We start from the raw sequence: 19,154 nt of genomic DNA, 5'->3' as shown, positions 1-19,154 counted from the left end.
AACCCTGTCAATGCTCTATCAGTCTGATCAGAGAGACTCCTCTGCTCATCCTCTTTTGCTCTTGTTTATCTATATGTTTGTTCTCCCAGACGGCACCACATTGTGCCACTGCCTCTCATTTCTGACTTCTTTCCCCGGCTGGTCATATCCGTGTGTGAGGGTCCAGCAGTCAATGACAGATGGACACTAATGTGCAGTCACCCACCCACCTATACGTATTCCATCATAGGGCAGCCTATTTAAATAACACACACACAGATTTTCTTTTCTTCTGAGCTAATGCATTTTCAGCTTAGCTTTCTAAGCATTTTTCTTTGCTCTCCTGCATTGTATCTGTCATCTGTTCACGCAAGCTATCATTAGCCTGAACTCCCCTCTCTTTCTTCACCCACGGAAAAAAAATCTTAAATCAATCTTTCTGCCCCCCCTTGTTTAGTCGAGTCAGCCATTTTTGGTTTATTTGCAGGTGGTGGACAATTATTATAGCTAAGTTCAGAGTTGGGAAGAGGGAAAAGCAGCCACAAGGAAAGTGACCAGACCCAGAGTGCCGAAGCTGACCGCCTTGCTGCTTGGATAAAAATAATTAGGAGAGAAAGGCAGGGTTGGTGGGCTTGAGGTTTGTGGCACAAGTTGGGACTGCTTTGGCAGCACGCTCAGACAGTCACACACATACTCTCTTGATGCACAGCAGGTTAGCTGGCAATATTTAAAGGCCAAAATAAGTAAAAGAGGGATGTCTGGTGACTGGAACCACATGGGGCCCATGCAAACCAACACACATGCTTTGCACTGACATAGACACACACACTTGCTTAATGAATGTAGAGCTCCATCTCCCAGCTGTCATCGTAGCCTACCAAATGCACTGTCGAGGATAGTTTAAATTAGGACAGGACATTAATAGATTTTTCATGTTTCAAATTTATTCATTAAATTGCCAATCTGTGAACCTACTGACTGTAGTCTGACGACTATTCCTTTGAGGGCAGTGGCCAATATCTCAGGACTTCCAGTGCAGCTATGGATAAATTATGGATATTCTACACAAAACTTTCTATGACCTGCTCAGGTCATTGTTTGAATACAAGTTAACTGTTAAAAATCTAATAAGAAGTCTAATTGTCATAACATGACCGACAATGCTTTTATGTTTGTATTTCAGGCAATGTGTTGTGCTTATTTTGTTCTGTTTATGTGCATATATACAAAGAATGCTTGAGGCATTAGTGACTCCCTGGGTGTGATAAAACAATACAACTCCTATTGTCTTTTCCTGAGACCTTGACCTTGTTGGAAAACATCATGGGGTTATGGAAAGGTGGTAGATGAAATTTGTATGGACTTTGTAAGGAGAAGATGAAAACACTGTGTAATGAGAATCCAACCACACTTAACACTCAGCTGTGATGTGGATCTGCAGGACTGACACTATGTACAGATGTTCCATCAATATTCTAGAAAAAGTGCTAGTCTGACCATGTAGAAACAGCCAGTGAATGAAGGAAAGTCAGCTCATGTTTCAGAGAAAATGCAAACCCTGCTGATAAATAATCATACCATCACACAAGCTGTACATGCACTTTAACTTTAACATGGCATGCAACACTGATCAATAACTCACTGTAAATGAATCACTGATCAAGTATAATGACTGTTGACCCAAATAAAATTGATCACAATCTAAAAGACAGTGAACACAATGGGCAAAGGGCTGAACCAAAATCTCCAAAATGACAAACAATCCCAGCAGAAACGCTTGTGCTTTAGTTAATGCTGTCACCCAGGAGAATTGTGCAAGCCTGGTGGAGTGGAAATGTTTCACAAAAGCCTTAGTTGTTTTTTTTTTCTGCACCAAATTCACCTCAGTGTTAGCCTAGCAAGCCAGACCCGTACAGCAAAAAGCTAATTCCATTTGCGGCCGCTAGGGGCGTCTAGATTTCTAGGCTGCCTCAGTGTGGGTCTTTTTTGGCTAACTGCATGGCTAATAAATGTCTTCCAAGCTATACAGAACTGGAAAAACTGGTGGGATGACAGATTGGCTTCTTTTAGATAACTCTTCACATTCCAGCACAAAGTGAATGGAACAGATTAGGGGTTTTATCAAAAACATTTGGTTTAGTTACAACTGAGGATATTTGAAAATAAACCTTTATACATTTGAGCCCAAAGGGCCCTAAAGACTCTGATTGGACTCTGATCGATCAGTATAGGAACTCGGAAAGCTTACAGTGCCAGAAATCTTGTCCACAGATTCTCCATGTTAATATGGAGAAATCTATCTATGGAGATTATTACAATCTGTGATTTGTATTAAATTGCAAATTACTACCCTGTTCCATTTTGAAGAAAGCACATTTTCTGAGATTACATTTTTCCATTTGAGCCATACCAAGACATTTTTAATGTAACTTTCATAAATTAATAACAGAACATTATGATATTGATACGCTCTTATTTGCCAGAGTTCACATTATTGGTCACATTATTACAAAGCTTATCTTGGATAATAGTTTTTATTAGATTCTGACTCACCACGACTATGAAAGAAAAATCTATCAAAAAATCTGAATTACTCCCATCTGTAATATCCACTTATTGATAAAAAAAATCAGTGAGGCAAATAAAGATAAAGTGAAGCTGAACTGTCCCTTTACTGAGTAAGACGAGTACAGTGGGGTGTCATATCAATACATCCTCCCACAGTTTCCCTTCTGAAGCTTTTCCCTCTCTGCCTCACATCTTCACTTCCTGTGTCTGAAGATGTGGTTTGTTGTCCGTAAGTCATCTCTGATCATGAGTGACTGTGTGTGCATGTTAAACGTGCCCTTGTCCTCTTGAAGAGCCCCCCAAAATTGGATCAATCAGAATGCAATTGAGCAACCATAGAAGCAAACCTGCGATGCACTTAATGTTAGGTGTTGTTATGGAAACGCACAGTGCAAATTTTCCACACCATTGGCTGCTGTCCGTCTGCAGGCATTTCTAAATAATTTTTCAGAAAGGCAACTGGAAACATAAACATTTGGTTAAGTGTTTACACAGACAGGTGCAACACACAGCAGCACACACATGGAAATACTAATTTCACTGTAATGTCATTCTTCAATTAAAGTATTTATTTTTGGTATGTCCGTGTTAAACCTATGCACCTTAGATTAAAATGCCTTCAGCAGCGCGATTATGTATATTGACTTTCTCTGCGTAAATGCATATAATATATGGTCCCAAGAGACCATAAGTACTGCTTCCAGCCTTAAGAGAATGGCAACAGCACCATTACATTTTCTACACTGGAATGTAATCATGAGTGCACACACAGACATGTCTAATGAACGAGCAGAAGAATTAGTTGTCACACCTTTTAGAAAGGGTAACCTTGCATTTAACAGGTACCATACGTCATCCTATCAGTAGATCTACATAACACAGACAACTTTATGCATATACAAATACACATGCTCACACAGGAAACAGGAGTTTGTTTCATCTCCTCACACCATTATTTGTCCTCTTATCTCCTCCAGTCAAAAGCACTTCTGCATTTCTTCCCGTCACCCCATTTCTCAGATTTTTTCCACCATCCCACTTTAAGTTCCCTTCTGTCTTCCTCTGAGCGCTGAACTGTGACCTCTTTACATGAGCAGAAAATAAGCTGGCAGTATTCTATAGCAGCTGTTTTGAAATTTGATTGGCTGTCCAAGACCTGGACTGATGTCAGGACTGTCCCGAGAGGAGTTTGAGAGGGGAGCGAGAGGTCGGAGGCAAAATAACACCATGCATCCTGGAACATATTTCTAAGGTTGCTGAAGTACATCCATATCAACAGAAAAACACAGTGCAAAAAAAAAAAACATTTAATACTCACAGTCCCCTGCGGCAACTGCTTTGTTCCAGTTCTGACCTGATTGCATGCACTGAGGTACACTGGCTCCATTACAATTACAAATGCAGCCTGGAGCTCAAGGTTGCCATCATTCCTCCTACACTGCAGAGACTCAGGTTCAGTCCATGACTGCAGTGTTTCTGGCTTCTGGCCTGGATGCTCTTTTAAGCATAATTGGCAAAATGGCTGATATGAAGCCGCAAAGGAGCATATCTTTGTGCTGAATGGCTACAACTGGTTGGCTGGAGCACACATTTGGGCTTCAACTGCCTCCTGGTGAAGTATCTCACAAAGAGATTATTCCATGAGTATCAGAGCTTTTTCAGGCTTAATGAGGGAGTGAGCTGAAAGAAAAACTGCAGGTCATAGGGAACTTCACAGAAGACCAAAAATTAGGATAATTTTTTACACTGAGACTGGTTTCGCTTGGCTTTTTTTAATTACTTTTACAAAATTTCATCTTATCTAAGTCCTCAGTGAAAACACCATTCAACCCTTTCACATATGCACTTTTAATGCTCTAGTAGGCGAATGACTAATTCATGGTTAACATACATGACTGCTCAAGGGAACAAAGGCATTGAGCACGTTTTCCATACACATGCAGAGTTGATCAAAAAAATATCCACATTTAGAAACACATGCACACGGCTTCATTTGCATGCTCCTCAACATCTACATGCACATACTCAGACATATGGACCCATATGCTGCCACAAGACAGCCTTATTGATGTTGACCTGTCAGCTTCCTTGCATCAGGGCTGAGGCATGCGGGTTAAGGGCCGCTGGAAGGATGGATGGTGGGCTAGATGGGTACGAAGATGAAATAGACAGAGATGAGAGATGATTATTGTGCCAGCATGTAGAAGGAATAAATCTGCTCATGTCTTGGAGGAGAAGATTTTTTTTTTTAACCAGTAATCCATGACACTACAGCCACTTCTTATTGGGTCTTTTCAGAGGTAAATGCAGTGCTGAGGAACATGCTCTTAATGGAAGAATCTGCATATAATTGTCCTGCAAAAAATCAAAACAATTAGACAAAACATTCACGCAACACAGACAAAAAAGAAAAATAATCTTTGTTTATAACCTAGAAATAACTCTGACGTTATGTCACAATTTAATATTGTTGATTTAAAAATCCTAGAGGAATCAGTTTGCCATCTGAAATCAACAACTAGCACTCTGGACATAATACCATCCGACTTTTTAAAAACAGTTTTTACCTCAGTAGAGAGTGATCTCCTACAAATAGTTAACAGCTCACTGGCATCAGGCATTTTTCCCAAGTTACTAAAGACAGCTGCCATTAAGCCACTCCTAAAGAAGAGAACTCTAGACGCCTCTATGATGAACAACTACAGACCTGTCTCTAACCTCTCTTTTATATCCAAGATTATTGAGAAAGTTGTATTTAACCAGCTCAACGACTTTCTGAGTGAAAGTGGAACTCTTGACAACTTTCAATCAGCCTTCAGATGTCATCACAGCACTGAAACAGCTCTGGTCAAAGTGTTAAACAACATTAGGTTGAATACTGATTCGGGTAATGTTTCAGTCCTGGTTCTGTTGGACCTCAGCGCTGCGTTTGATACTGTAGATCACAGAATCCTGTTGCACAGGCTGGAAAACTGGGTTAGACTTTCTGGAGCGGTCCTTAACTGGTTCAGGTCCTACTTAGAAGGCCGGAGTTATTTTGTTACAATTGGCAGCTATGAATCTGAGCGAGTGGCCATGACTTGTGGAGTCCCCCAGGGGTCAATTCTTGGACCTCTTATGTTTAACTTGTATATGCTCCCTTTGGGTCAGATTTTACAGAACTTTAACATCAATTATCATAGTTGTGAAGATGATACACAACTTTATGTGTCTCTGTCACCGGACGACTGCAGCCCAGCAGACGTACTGAGTCAGTGTCTGGAGGAAGTAAACACCTGGATGAGAGAGAATTTTCTACAATTAAATGAAGACAAAACTGAGATCATTCTGTTTGGTAGCAAAGAGAAGAGGGTCAGCGTTGGTAAATATCTTGAGACTCGGGACCTTACAATCACTGACCAAGTTCGTAACCTCGGAGTGTTGATAGACTCAGATCTGACTTTCAGCAGCCACATCAAAGCTGTCACCAAGGCAGCTTTTTACCATCTCAGAAACATCAACAGAATTAAAGGTTTCCTCTCCCAAAAAGACCAGGAGAAACTCATCCATGCATTCATCTCCAGTAGACTCGATTACTGTAATGGTCTTTTAACTGGATTTCCCAAAAAGAGCATTAAACATCTGCAGCTCATCCAGAACGCTGCTGCTAGAGTTTTAATCCGGACTAAGAGATCTGAACACATCACACCAGTTTTAAAATCTTTACACTGGCTTCCAGTCAGTCACAGAATAGATTTTAAAAGCCTGCTGATGGTTTACAAATCCCAGAACAGTTTAGGCCCAAAATACATATGTGATATGTTCAGAGAATATAAACCCAGCAGAGCTCTTAGATCCAAGGACTCAGGTCAGCTGGTCCAGTCCAGAGTCCAAACTAAACATGGAGAAGCAGCATTTAGCTGTTATGCTGCAAGCAAGTGGAACAAACTGCCAGTGGAGATTAAACTTTCACCAAATGTAGACATTTTTAAATCCAGGTTAAAAACATTTCTTTTCTCATGTGTCTATGCATGAAATCTGCACGGTATATTTTAACTTATCGAGACTGTTGCTTGTTTTTAATCATTTAAATTTTATTTTAATTATTTTATTTGTTTCTCTTTATATTCTTTGACGTATTTTGCTTCTTCCACTCCCCGCTGCAATGTTTTTATTTTATGTAAAGCACTTTGAATTGTTTGTACATGAAATGTGCTATACAAATAAATTTGACTTGACTTGACTTGACTTGACAATGTGCGACTGTTCCAGTATGTGCACAGAAGATTCTCTGAGAATCTTTCAACTGGTTTTGGCAATCAAACCTTTGATCTTCTATCATGCCAAGCATACCTGTATCCTCTGTCTTGTCACACTACCAAAGCTTACCATGTGCTTTAATGGACCATTTTTGTCAGCTTTTTTCGCCTCACCACTAATCCATTTCTGTGTTTATGAACACTGTGTAGTGGTTGCCAGGTATCCTATTACCACCTCTCTCCCATGTGTAGACAGCTGCCATTACGCTGAATTAAACCCAAATATGAAATCAAGGTTGCCAGACTGATGCTCATCAATCCTCCAAGGAATACTTACATCATCCTAAGTGTTTTGCTGACCCTCACTGCTCTCATTATGCCTTGTTAGAACAATTAAAGGTGACATGTGTCAGATTTATAGCTCATCCCTGTGTGTATTTATGTCTGCACATGTATGGGTGTGTGTTTTATTCTGAACAGATGTGAGCATCTGCCATTGCAGTTAAGGCCATTAATACATGTCTAGAGGTGTTTGTACGTAAATTTGTCTGGTTTTCAGCAACAGCTGTTGTTATTTGCTGTGCTCTCTATTTGTATGTGCATCTTTGCAAGTTGCCTGGCTTACCTGATTTTAAATATACATGTGTCTTTGTGACACATACATTGTCAGTGTATGCGTATCATCTCTGGCAAGGGCTGGATTTCAGGTCCCTTGGTTCAGTTTGTTTGCAATTTCAAAAAAAATGATGGGACCTAAAAAGGCACGACAACAGCATCTGGCAAATACTGATTGAAAAAGTGAATTCCCTTCTTTGCTGACCAAGGCTGTATGTACCTTGGCCACCAATTGTTTTGTGGGTAATTTATTCCTTACACACAGCTCATCCTTAAAATAATACCTAACACTTGTAAATAGTTCACTGCAAACCTAAAAAAAGAACATAAAACAGATTAGATTGCTTTAGCGCGCTATCAGTCTTAAATTAAATGTTCTCTGAAGATTCAAAAGTGGGTGCAGGAAGAGAAGTCCACTATTCGCTCCCATTTTCCAGAACATTTCATCGATTTAATGTTTTTCGCACTCAAACCACCAGAGTGTGCTGTGCGACATGATTGCCTGCTTTGGTTAAGTGTTTCCAAAATAATGAGCCTTAGCACTTGAGTGACCAATTGATGAAGAGCGGGTCCTCTAGGCCCTGTAGCTGAAGTGGGGTTTGTGCTTCTTCCTGTAGCTCCTATAGTCAAATGAAGGTTAAAAGTGTCTCTTCACTGCTATGTGTGACCATCAGGAAGGTCAGCACAACTCCTGATATTGCTTAAGATTTGCAGCTGTCAGGTGCAAACAGCCTTGTTTTTATTGTGTTCTTTGTGATAAATGGAGACAATATACGGAGACCTTTGGCTCTAATGGGCACTTGTCTGCTGCTCTGCTGCTGTGTGTGAGTTCTGGCTCTTTGGCCCTAATGAAAAACAAACCTTTAGCGGACAACTCCACAGTTTCTCTCATCTGTCATCTCAACTTCCTCCAACACACAAGGGCTTAAGGAGGGGACCAGGTGGGGGAGGAGGTATGGCAACCAGGGATCTGCTGGGTTTGTAATTAATGACCTCATCCTGCTCTTCCTGCTGTCCGAGGAAGAGACAATAAGCGGCTGAAAGACAGAAAGCAGAAGAGCAAGTAAAATCAAGAGAGAGAGAAATGCAAGGAGGAGGTAGGGGGGCAGCCAGAGACTACGGGATTGAAAGGGGGAAGCATATGTTAAAGGCTGAGCCTGATTAATAATTATGAGCTGTGGCAGTGACCGAGTGGCCACCCCATTATTACTGCTTTCTACTGGAGGGGCAATTACGCAGTTTATACTCCCTGTGCTCCCTCCCCCAATATATCTGCCAACTATTTTTGTCCCCAGCTTCAGTTATTTTTTGTGTCCTTTGCCTATTTTTTTAGAGCACAACCTCTGTTCCAATGGCAGGAATGGGAGCTGAATGTAAATCTGTGGCAAATATCAGGGGACAGGACCTTGGCTTGGGGGAAAAATCTGGGAGTGATCAAACCCTGTCTGTCACTGCACATCTTTGATGTGGTGCAGGCGAGGGGGTGTACCAAGGACAAAGGCAAGAGGTGGGTGGGAGGTGACTGGTCTGTCTGGAGAGGAGGGCTGCGGCCTCAGGGGGTCAGTCTACCCCTCCTCTGTAAGCCCATTTCCTTTCTTGATCCTTCTTTTATCCCATCCATTTTCCTGGACAGTAAAGAAACAAGTGAGGTCAAAGTCTTGGCATAAAACATACAGCATAGTAAGTATAAATTCCTATCAAATAACTTCATGTATAAACAAACTTATCTGCTTTGACTGCATTTTGCTTTAACAATGATGAGATTGATGGCCTGAAGTAATGTCAGGAGGTTGAGATGATGTCCTCAAATTACATCTCCCTTTCTCTGAACCCCATGGGGCTCTCCTTCCCTCCCTCCTCTGCACGTTAACAAAGACAATCTGCCTGAGTTGTTCAGCACTGGCTTGCGTGGTAGCAGAGGAGCTTCTGCACCTGTCAGAGGTGTGGGGCCCATCTGTACAGTAACAGGCAGATTAGCTCCATGCCTGCAGCAGGAGGTGGAGCTGGCACAGTCTGGCTTGGGTTACTGGACTCCTGGGAGAAAACATGCATGTGTGTTTACGGGTTATAGAAAGAGTAGTTCTTGTTGGCTCATTAGAGGAATGAGGAAATGCAAGTCTGAGTGTGTGTAGAAGGTAGGGTGCACAGGTGTATCCTCTTTGTACTTTGGATTTGTTGACATGCTTTCCTAGTTTGTGGTTCGCATAGCTGAGGGATGATACTGATTCATTGTCTATAAAAACGGAGAGTTGCGTAGTTACAACGGGCTGAGAGGTTTACAAGAGTCATAAGCACAGCTGCATCCTGAATGTAGAAAAACGTGTCAGAGGCAAAGGTTTAAACAAATACTGTTTAGCACGAGCGTGAGTTATACAGTATACTGTGCCTATTACAAACTCTCTGTCCACAGTATTAAAACATACGAATATACACAACTCACACAACATGAAAACTCAAATTTTCTTATTTTCCAGTATCTAGAGTGTTTTCTGATGGGAGCATGATCACACAATCCATTTCCCCTCATTACTTTTTCTGTCAAGATTAGACATGCAGTTATATCATCAAACATTTACTGAACACACTCCTACAGATCACACTCCTGTTCTTGTGTGGACTTTTGGGATGGAGACTTGCGTGCATGCTTTGAACCAAAGTTAATGTTAGTGTGCTGTTTGCACGCTGCAGTCATTCTTAAAAGTTGTGCAGACTTGCTGGCAGGCATCCCGGTCTGTTAGTGTTAATTGCTAAATCAGTGTAAGGGAAAGAGAACCTCTTATCCACTGAGTGGTGTTGCTGGGCATGTGGGCGTCTATCTGTGTCTATTTCTGGGCATGTTGTAGGCTGGGAAGCCTCCTCAGCACTGGGTAAAGTGGGCTAAGTTTACTGGGGCAGAAAATGCTAGAGCGTGACTCAATCCAGCGCCTTCACACAACCAGCTTCTAAAATATGCCAGTGTCGCATTCTGCCTGCTCAGTGCCTCTCAGACACACAGACACAGTGTGAGGCTTGTGTAACATAAGACACAAGTAAAGGCTCTGACCAAATTAGAGAACTATAAGATGTATATAATCTAAGGTAAGGTGTGTATGAAGAAAGTCTTATAATTTTCTACTCCTATATTCTTCGACTTTTATATTTCAAGGAACATGTTCCTTGGTCTGAGTATGAATGAGCCTCACTAAATGGCAAGGTGACTTTCATTGCTGCAAGATTGACATGAGGTAGTAGAGGCCATAAACACACACCTGCACCCAGAGACACACACAAATAGCACAGCGCCTTTCACCGTAATGTGGAATGACAGATTTGGGATGCAGAGTGACACAGCAAAATTTTAATGCTGCAGCGAATGACTTAGCAGCATCCTTTTAATTTGAACTAGTCGTCCTTCAGATCCCAAGGCTGCCAAAAAAGAACTATTGTTTGTCTAACAAATTGTAAAAGCGAGAGAAGATTAAACAACTGTCAGCACAGGTAAAAATTACGCAAAGACAAACAAGGTTAATAATAAAGTATTCACATGGTATTGTAAGCATTGGAAAATGAATCAAAAGGATAATAACTTATAGCACGACCCTCGTTTGAGTCAGTTAACCGAACATGTGAGCAAGTGAAGTACAGCTAGCTGCTGTCTGGAGACTTTAACGCCTTCATGTCAGGTGTAAAGACCGGCTCTAAACCTTTTAAACAGTTGGAAGCAAACAGGTGCTTAAGAGGCTTTATCATCATGTCTTGAGTAGATACTGTTTCTGAGTGTGTGAGTGTGTACACGCAATCCTTAAACCACCTGGAAGACGGCCAAGAGTTTGATTAGCACACATCCCTATTTTCCACACCAGGTGGACATTAGTCAGGCTCACACCGGCACACTCTTCCCAAACTGTCCTCAGAGATTCTAGTATGAATCAGAAATAGAGAGGCTTGCTCGGGCCACCGTTGCGATGCACAGTTTGAACTGCTGCAGTGACTACAGCTCTGGTGTTCTCCCTCCACTCTGGATTCCTGGGACAGTCAACGTACAAGAGGAAACTGGTGGTGGACAACAATGGAAACGCAACTCAGACCTTTACTGCTCCGGCATGATTCTTGTTAAGGTACCGCACACGTTAGCTAATATAACTTCTCATGTCATCAAGCAGTTGTTACTTATGGATGAGTTTTTGTTTGTTTACTTATACTTGATAATGACAAATATATCCAAAATTGAGCTAGAATTCACATGTCCTTAGGCTGCACCTTTACGACACAATGGATTTATTTTTTATTTGTGTCACAAGTAGACAAAAGTTGTATGCAAAGAAAGAATATTTAATTTAGCTCGCTCCTTCTCTCTGAAATGGCCATTGCACTTACAATTCATTTATACACACGCTGCATTAAAGACAGAATTCTAGGTTTTAAATAAAGCTGTGCCAAGACGGTGTCACACCGGGGCAAGCTGTCCTGTCTTGCCTCTTTTGGGGGTTAAGCTCTTCACAAGAATCCCTGTCTGGATAGGCTACCTGTCTTCACTCCTCCCTTCATTCAGACTCTGTGAGCCACCTTCTTTACAAGTCTTTGTGGCCATATACTGTCCATCTTCACTATGCTTAAAGGTATTTATAATGCATGAGCAGCTCACAGATGAGAATTAAAGGGATATTTCTGAGTTATTAATGGCTGGATGTTACATATTCACAGCAGGCAGTATTAGGAGCAGCATCAGGAAGACGGGGAAGTCTCCTGAGGGCAACAATGAACTGATGGATCTACTCTCTTTAACACCCAGTGGTGTGTATTATGGTGTATGTATGTGTGTGTGTGTACATGAGGCTGCACAAAATCATGGTTGTCCAATAGCTTCAGTCACACTCCAGTGCTGTGGACCACAAGAGTTGATGTGAGGATTGATGAGGGGCTGTTCCCATTGACCTCACACCCATCAGAGGTGAGAGGGCAAAGGTCATTGGTACTCTGGGTCGGAGTGACTGAGGTAAAGGGCAGGGAGAGGACAGGCAAGAGAAATAAGAGTGAGGAAAGTCTCCAACCAGCGAGGCTGCGAGAGACATAAGTCAGAGGACTGGGTAGAAAAAAGTTAAACGTGGAAGTTAAAAGAGAGACACGATTTGATTTGGAGGGTCAGGACCGTGGCCATGAGAGCAGATGAAACAATGATGTATGTAATATATGTATTTTTGCCATGTCTTTATATTTTGTGTCTTTATTACAAAATTTTCTACAATTATGATGACAGTATTTTTTCTATTTTCAAAATGAAAGGTCAACAGAAACTTTTTTTGTTCCTAAAACATTTAAACCTGGTTTATTTTCTAGGCACATGACAACAGAAAGGTTGGATGAAAAAAAAAACAGGTTTAGAGAAAATCTGTTTCTGATGCAACACTAACATTGGCAGGCATTAGATATTATAGAAATTCATTAGCAACCACCAATAGAGGTTTGCATTAGCTACACTGATACAGCAGAAATCCAATCACTGGTTTCCCCACAGTAGCCTGATTTTTGGTATATTGTGTGCATGTTAATGTAGCCAGTTCCTCCCTCCTTACACTCATATCCTGTTTTTTTGGTGCAGCACAGCTTGACTTCAGTCTGACCCTCTCTTTCTGTTTCTCTCTGTATGTAAGTCTCAGTTAACAGAGTGAATGGGGGCCACATTCCACAAGCACTTTCCAGAAAAACAAAAACTCTTCCCAGTGGCTGTCCCACTAACGTCCTCCATCCCCTGGCTTCTCTTCATCTCTTCTGCTTTCCTCTCACGCACCTTTATCCTCCCTCTCACCCTTCTTTTCCCAATCACCTATCTACCCCACATGCCCCATCCATTACAACTTCCACTCCTCCCTGCCATTGTTACATAAGCTTCCAGTCAGAGATCCAGGTCATATTGCTGTTGTTTTCCCCCTAATGTGTCTACGGGAGCCTCAGTAACCATGGCCAACCCTTAATGAGGCTTCCACAAAGGCCCATTGATGAGAGGCCCACTGTTAGAGAGGATGACCCCAGCCAAGAGCACCCAGAACTGTGGATCAGCTGCCCCAGGCTCTCCTTCTGCACAAAGACGTTCACTGTGGACAGGGACCCGAAAAAAGGCACAGAGAGGGAGAGGGATAGAGAAATGGAAAAGAGGGTGGGCATAGCAACGCAAATAACACACAAAATGTGCAATAGAAATATGTCTGAAAAATTAACACGACCTATGACTTCATCACTTAGTTGCTTCTTGATCATCAAGCTGTATGCCTCCTCAACTCTGTCTTCACTGTGCATCCACACAGGAACAGTGAGACCCACCCTCTGCCCTCCCTCTACCAGGGAGTTGTCAATGTCTTCATTACTCCCATGGATCATAACTCAGTTCTGAAGAGGGGACTACAATGCTCTAGTCTGTCACGGATCATCGTCAGTCACAGGTTTTTCAAGAGAGCGACTGAAACATTGTAAAGGAACCCCCAATTCTTTTCGGAAAGCTTTGGACCGCTGATAAAAAAAAACGCAGCCAGCTTTTGGAGCCAAACTTACAGGAGATTATTCGTATTTTGTTGATCAGATTTGGATTACAAGCTCTTGTTTGGGAATCTGCACTAGAGGGAGAATCAATGCTAACTAAAGACAAATTAAACGGGACAGTTGGAAGCTGTCATGGCAAAATTCTTTAGAGGATCATCATTTTATGCAACTGGCATGGTTTAACTACCTCCTTTGGCTCTTTTGCCAGTATAACATTCATTATATGGGAAAGGGAAATTGGCTGTAAAAAAGAGTTTTGAAAAGTTTTGTCAAAAAGTCCATTTTTTTTTTTTTTTTTGGGGTGGTGTTCTTTGAACAGCTGAACGATGACTCTTGCAACTCGACTCGAGGACTTAGAAGTGACCCTGGAACACATGCTTATGGATGTTTTTGTAAGTTCACTCACATTTTTCTTTGTTCGGTTTTATTTTCAATCTCTGAAAATTCAAAATATAATTTGATCTTTTCACACCGGTCCTCTTGCATCTCTCTGTCTTTCACATGGATGATCTCCTCAGTGCTTAATTTTAGTTGGAGACCAGAGGCCAACATATGTTTGTGCCTCTTCCAGATGCTCTCTGATTAATTGGCCCAGAAAAAAAGCTAGCTGATTAAGCATGAAAATCTGTGCACAAGGAGATTTGAGGAATAAACCAGCTGACCAAGAATCTAACCTGGACGGAGTGGCCCGATGTATGACTCAGCAGAGGGTTAGTCTTGTGATTTAAACTTTGGGATCGTAAACTAAGCTTGTAAGGAGCTTTCATCAAATCACTTTCATCATGGTTATCTGGGGATCGCAATAAATCTTCTGATTAGATGTGAACAAAATCTCCAAGTAAGGGAAATGGGGATTGAGAATAAGGAAATGAGGGATGAAAGAGGAATGAGAATGAGGAAAATCTGATCGATGTGATATGTTTCTGTTGCCCTTGACGCTTGGTTAGAGATAACTCAGGCCCTTGTGGTTTCCAAAGCATTTGGGCTTTAGGAATGAAAAACTCCTCTCCAACCCACGTACATGCATACATACACACAAATGAACAATTCCACACATATTTAGATGGCATACATGGTCTACCTCTGTGTAGACACATGCACACTTGATAACACCCGAATCCCTGGCTGCTTTGATGTGCTAGCTGCTGTAATGAGTTCCGTCGTTAAGCTGCTGTTTCCCTTTAACATTGTTTACAGGCACTGGCATCTGTTGGAGGCAACCATAATCTTCCCTTTCCTGAGATATACTATGCCTCCAGTGAGCAATATCAGCACTCAATCCACAGCTGCAGGCCTTCAGTGTCACTGATATATGTAGAGATTTGATGTTTGAATCCATCAACCTATTTTGGAGATTTGTCCATTTTCATATATTTAATAGGTGATTTATGACTGAGGCTGTGACGATTAGTGTTTACGACCACAATAGGATTTGGAATATTTTTGTTTGTGAGATGGGAAGTTGGGTTTCAGGAAAATGCTTCCTTGCATTTCCTGTTGACTTCCTAATTAGATGCTTATTTATTTATTTGTCTAATTGCTGGAGGAGGCTGGAAAACAGAGGGTTATCTGCCCACTTTGCATGCCTAAATGAGAAATATTCAAATTGTCTGCTCCATTTCTTGTGTGGTTGATGGACATATGTGCATAAGGCAGTGCATGCATGCATCACAAGCAACACCCTCACACACAAACACACAAATCATCCAGACATGAGCTAAGAGGAAGCCTACGTCAGTGAACCATCAAATAAAGACAAGGAATCTTAATTACTTTTATTTCAAGGCTTACCAGCAGTGAACACCAAGCTTCTACTGACAATATTTTAATTTGTGTGTGTGAGTGTTTTGGAACATGAATAACTAGTACCAGTATGCTGTATTGCCAATTTCTATGTATGTGTGAATTAGCACAACTAAGCCAAGAGATGGGGTCGTAGCAGGAATATTAAGGGTCATTAGAATAATGACAGCGATTCTCCGTACTCCAGCAGAGAAGAACCCCTAGAGGACTATCTATGCTGCTCATTGGCTCAGGGCAGCAGCAAAGTATATGGCCATATCAAAGAGTGTGCAGTTATTTTCATTAACACAGCAGCTCATATGAATGATTCAAGAAAGCTGAAAGGATCAGAGTCAATGGACTGCCTTTACAGCTTCTGTTACAACAAGAAAAGCAGGTCAATGTTCTATTGCCTCATAGGGAGCTATAGACAAAGTGATTTGATTTGTAGAGTAAAGATCATTCCATGTCCTTTTTACTGAAGACAGCAATCATAGCTCTGGATGCATGGTGACAATTTTTTTAGATAAAACCCATTGAGACAGTCACAATAAGATCACATTATTGAAGCAAGACTACACTACCAATGCCTTAAACCTGTCTATTTGACATGGAACACTTAGTGACACGATCTGTATCTGCTGATATGATCTTTTTCTCGATGCTGTAAATTGTCAGTATGTGACGTCATATCAAAGCTGCTTTGTATTGTGTTGCTGATCTGCTGAGCTGTGAGGGGAGGGGGAGATGGCAGCTCTTCCTTCAGAGGATGCCTCACAGTCTCACAAAGGCTGACAGTCACATCAGGAAATGTAGCTCCGTGATTAAAAATGCATTCAGTCCTTGTGCAGTTTAATTGAATCTCCTCCTCATGCACCTCACAAACATTGCCAATCTCCCAAATTGCTCCCCCTGCCTCGCCTCTCTGTTGAGGGCCTGGAGGCAAAGCCTCACACCCCTTCTCTCACTCCTCTTCCTCCCATATCCCTTTTTTTTCCATCCCCCTGGTCTCCTCTGACAGAGAAAGACCTCAGCTGGATGGGATTGTTTCCATTGCAGCTGAACTGCTCCGCTTTACACAAGCTTAGATCTTTTTGAGCGCTAGTCTACAAGAATGGCCTGTGGTCTCTGACAGCGTACAGTCTGCCAGGAGCACAAGAGCTGTGACGTAGCAATACCAAAAAGCTTCTTTATCACAATCACAAAGTGTGACAGCAGGTGCATACACACTTTAGTATTGCATTATTGTTCCCATTGATGTGGTGATTTAGATGGCTGCTATTGACTGGATGTATTATATGAGAATACTCAGTTATGTAATGGGTGTCCATTCTGCCAGTGGCAAGCACACTGACCTCCTCCCTTTTCCTCTTTCTCTTTCTCTTGCTCTGCCTCCCTCTCCACTAGTTGTCATTGAACTGAAACTAATCTGATATTTATATTGCAAGGTATGAAGCTGGCATCACAGTATTAAGTCTTTTCAGGACCAAGGCATTACTTTGAAGAAATCTTAGAGCATTTCTTTTTTTCTTCATACTAGCTTGTCGTATTATCTTTTCCATTAGAAAACTGAAACCCAAATGTGACAGTGCAAGTCTTAGTGTGATATGGTACCCTCCATTTGCATCAATTAGCCACAAACATCTTTGGTGCTGTCGACGATATCAAAGTTTTAGATTTAAAATGTGCTCCATAAATTAATTTGACCTTGACCTTGAAAGCAGCTCACAAAAAACTGGTTGTCAGCAAACTAAGGTAGATGTCAATAGACTTTGTCCTGTTCAAAAGTAAACCCTACAAAACAATGTCGGAGTATTGTTTTCTTCATCTAATGATCCTTGGGCTGGAGTGATGCAGACTCCAAAGGACGAGTTGTTAAAACAGGCTGGATTCAGGTGGATTTAAAGTAAAATACAGCGTAACACATGGTAGCTATGTTGTTGTTTTGTTTTGTGATTGTTTTGTTTGTTGTTAAGCAAATGGGGCACTCCAGAAAATTAATCAAATTTGAATAATATTATCAGCTTAAGCAATCATATACAGCTCATTCACTTGCATCATTAGAGAGAAGAATGATCACAAACTTAATGCAGTATAAGCATATCCATAAACTTCTCAGCTATTATCAGTCATCCTTGAATTTCAATTACATGCATAGATTCTGATGTCAGCTGGGCCGGCACACACCAAGGCACCAGACTTGGATGAATAATTCAGAAGCTATGAATTCTATTCACTGGAGCAAAATACACATCTAGCGCCCCATTCAAATCTGTTGCTTCCCTCGTAATAGACCACTGATTGGTCCATTGGAATGATATATTCTAATTCCATAAAGGCATAAATGACTGTATAATAGCAGTGTATGAGTTTGGTTATGGATTGCAGTCAGACAAACGTCTTTTTTTCTTTCACTTCAACGTCTTCAATGTTATAACAGTACATTCAGTCCTGCTACATTCCGCTGGTGCCTGTGCCTAAAATGTTAATCATATTGAGAGACACACAAGCAGATACACAAAATGTGCACACACCCTCACATACACACACAGTCACCTCACGGCAGGTTGAGCAGATGTGAGCTGAGCGGCACAATTCATCCAGGACAACCTGTCCCAGTGTTCCACCAAATCTCTTCGAAATACAAATATGTCCCATTTTTCGCAGTTAGTCACACAAATGTCCCTGTTTCCTCAAAAACAAAATCTCCTTGGCTAACTGCTCCTCTCTGAGCATGTAAACTTGTTACAGCAGATACTGCTGATGGGATGATAATTGAGGTGGATGCTCCCCTGTGGAGAAGTCATTATGATTGGTTCTGGCCCGATGAAGGGTATGAGACCCTGTTTGTTCTGCTCATCTGACACTCAAGAGATAGAAGAAAACAACACCATCATATCGTGAGAAGCATAAACAGAAGCATACCATGAGAAATTAATAGAATTACACTATCAGAGAGGTACAGTTAAGCTATGTTTATCTTTTTCCCTCTGCAATGTTGCCGAAACGCACCACTTTGTAATTTGTGGAGTCTCGACACACAAACATTCAACCCCCTCCTACCCTGCTTGTGATGGAGAGAGAGTCCAACTAGAGGACATTTCCATAAACACACACACCCACACATACATGGACAAAGACACACATAAGCAATGAGGAGCGGGATCGTCGGGATGAGTCAGACAGCCGTGGGCAGAGGCTGGCTGAGTTATCAGGACAGATTAATGCAGAACAACGCTGGGACGCTACAATCCTTGCTTCTTATTTTTACAACTTCCAACATAGACCAAGCAGACATGCATTAACACACAGGAGAAATTAAACTCAGACAATCCAGCTCCTTTGTTTCTCTGATTAGCATTTGCCATAACCAGAGACTGATTTCTCTTTCTGTTCTTCTACCTCTTTTACCTGCAGGTTTTCTTTCTTCAGATGTGTGTTCATACTTTCTGGTTCATT

The 19,154-nt window shown here is 41.5% G+C and overlaps 1 protein-coding gene across 3 annotated transcripts in view; it reads left to right on the top strand.

Annotated features, from left to right (window-relative positions):
• The window catches only part of frmd4a (FERM domain containing 4A), a 93,711-nt gene that overhangs the window by 18,198 nt on the left and 56,359 nt on the right, over window positions 1–19,154 (top strand). The window contains exon 1 of one of the 3 annotated variants that reach the window (XM_075469704.1): window positions 14,249–14,305. The exons of the other annotated variants lie outside the window; for them this stretch is intronic. Within the exon in view, the coding sequence (XP_075325819.1) occupies window positions 14,288–14,305 (18 nt within the window). The 5' untranslated portion in view covers window positions 14,249–14,287. Of the gene's footprint in view, window positions 1–14,248; window positions 14,306–19,154 lie in introns of those variants that run through there. 3 annotated transcript variants of the gene reach the window in all.

This window comes from Odontesthes bonariensis, chromosome 7 (assembly GCF_027942865.1).
Source record: "Odontesthes bonariensis isolate fOdoBon6 chromosome 7, fOdoBon6.hap1, whole genome shotgun sequence".
NCBI lineage: Eukaryota > Metazoa > Chordata > Actinopteri > Atheriniformes > Atherinopsidae > Odontesthes > Odontesthes bonariensis.
Note: the sequence above shows the minus strand (reverse complement) of the source record. Positions and strands in the feature narration are given on the sequence as shown.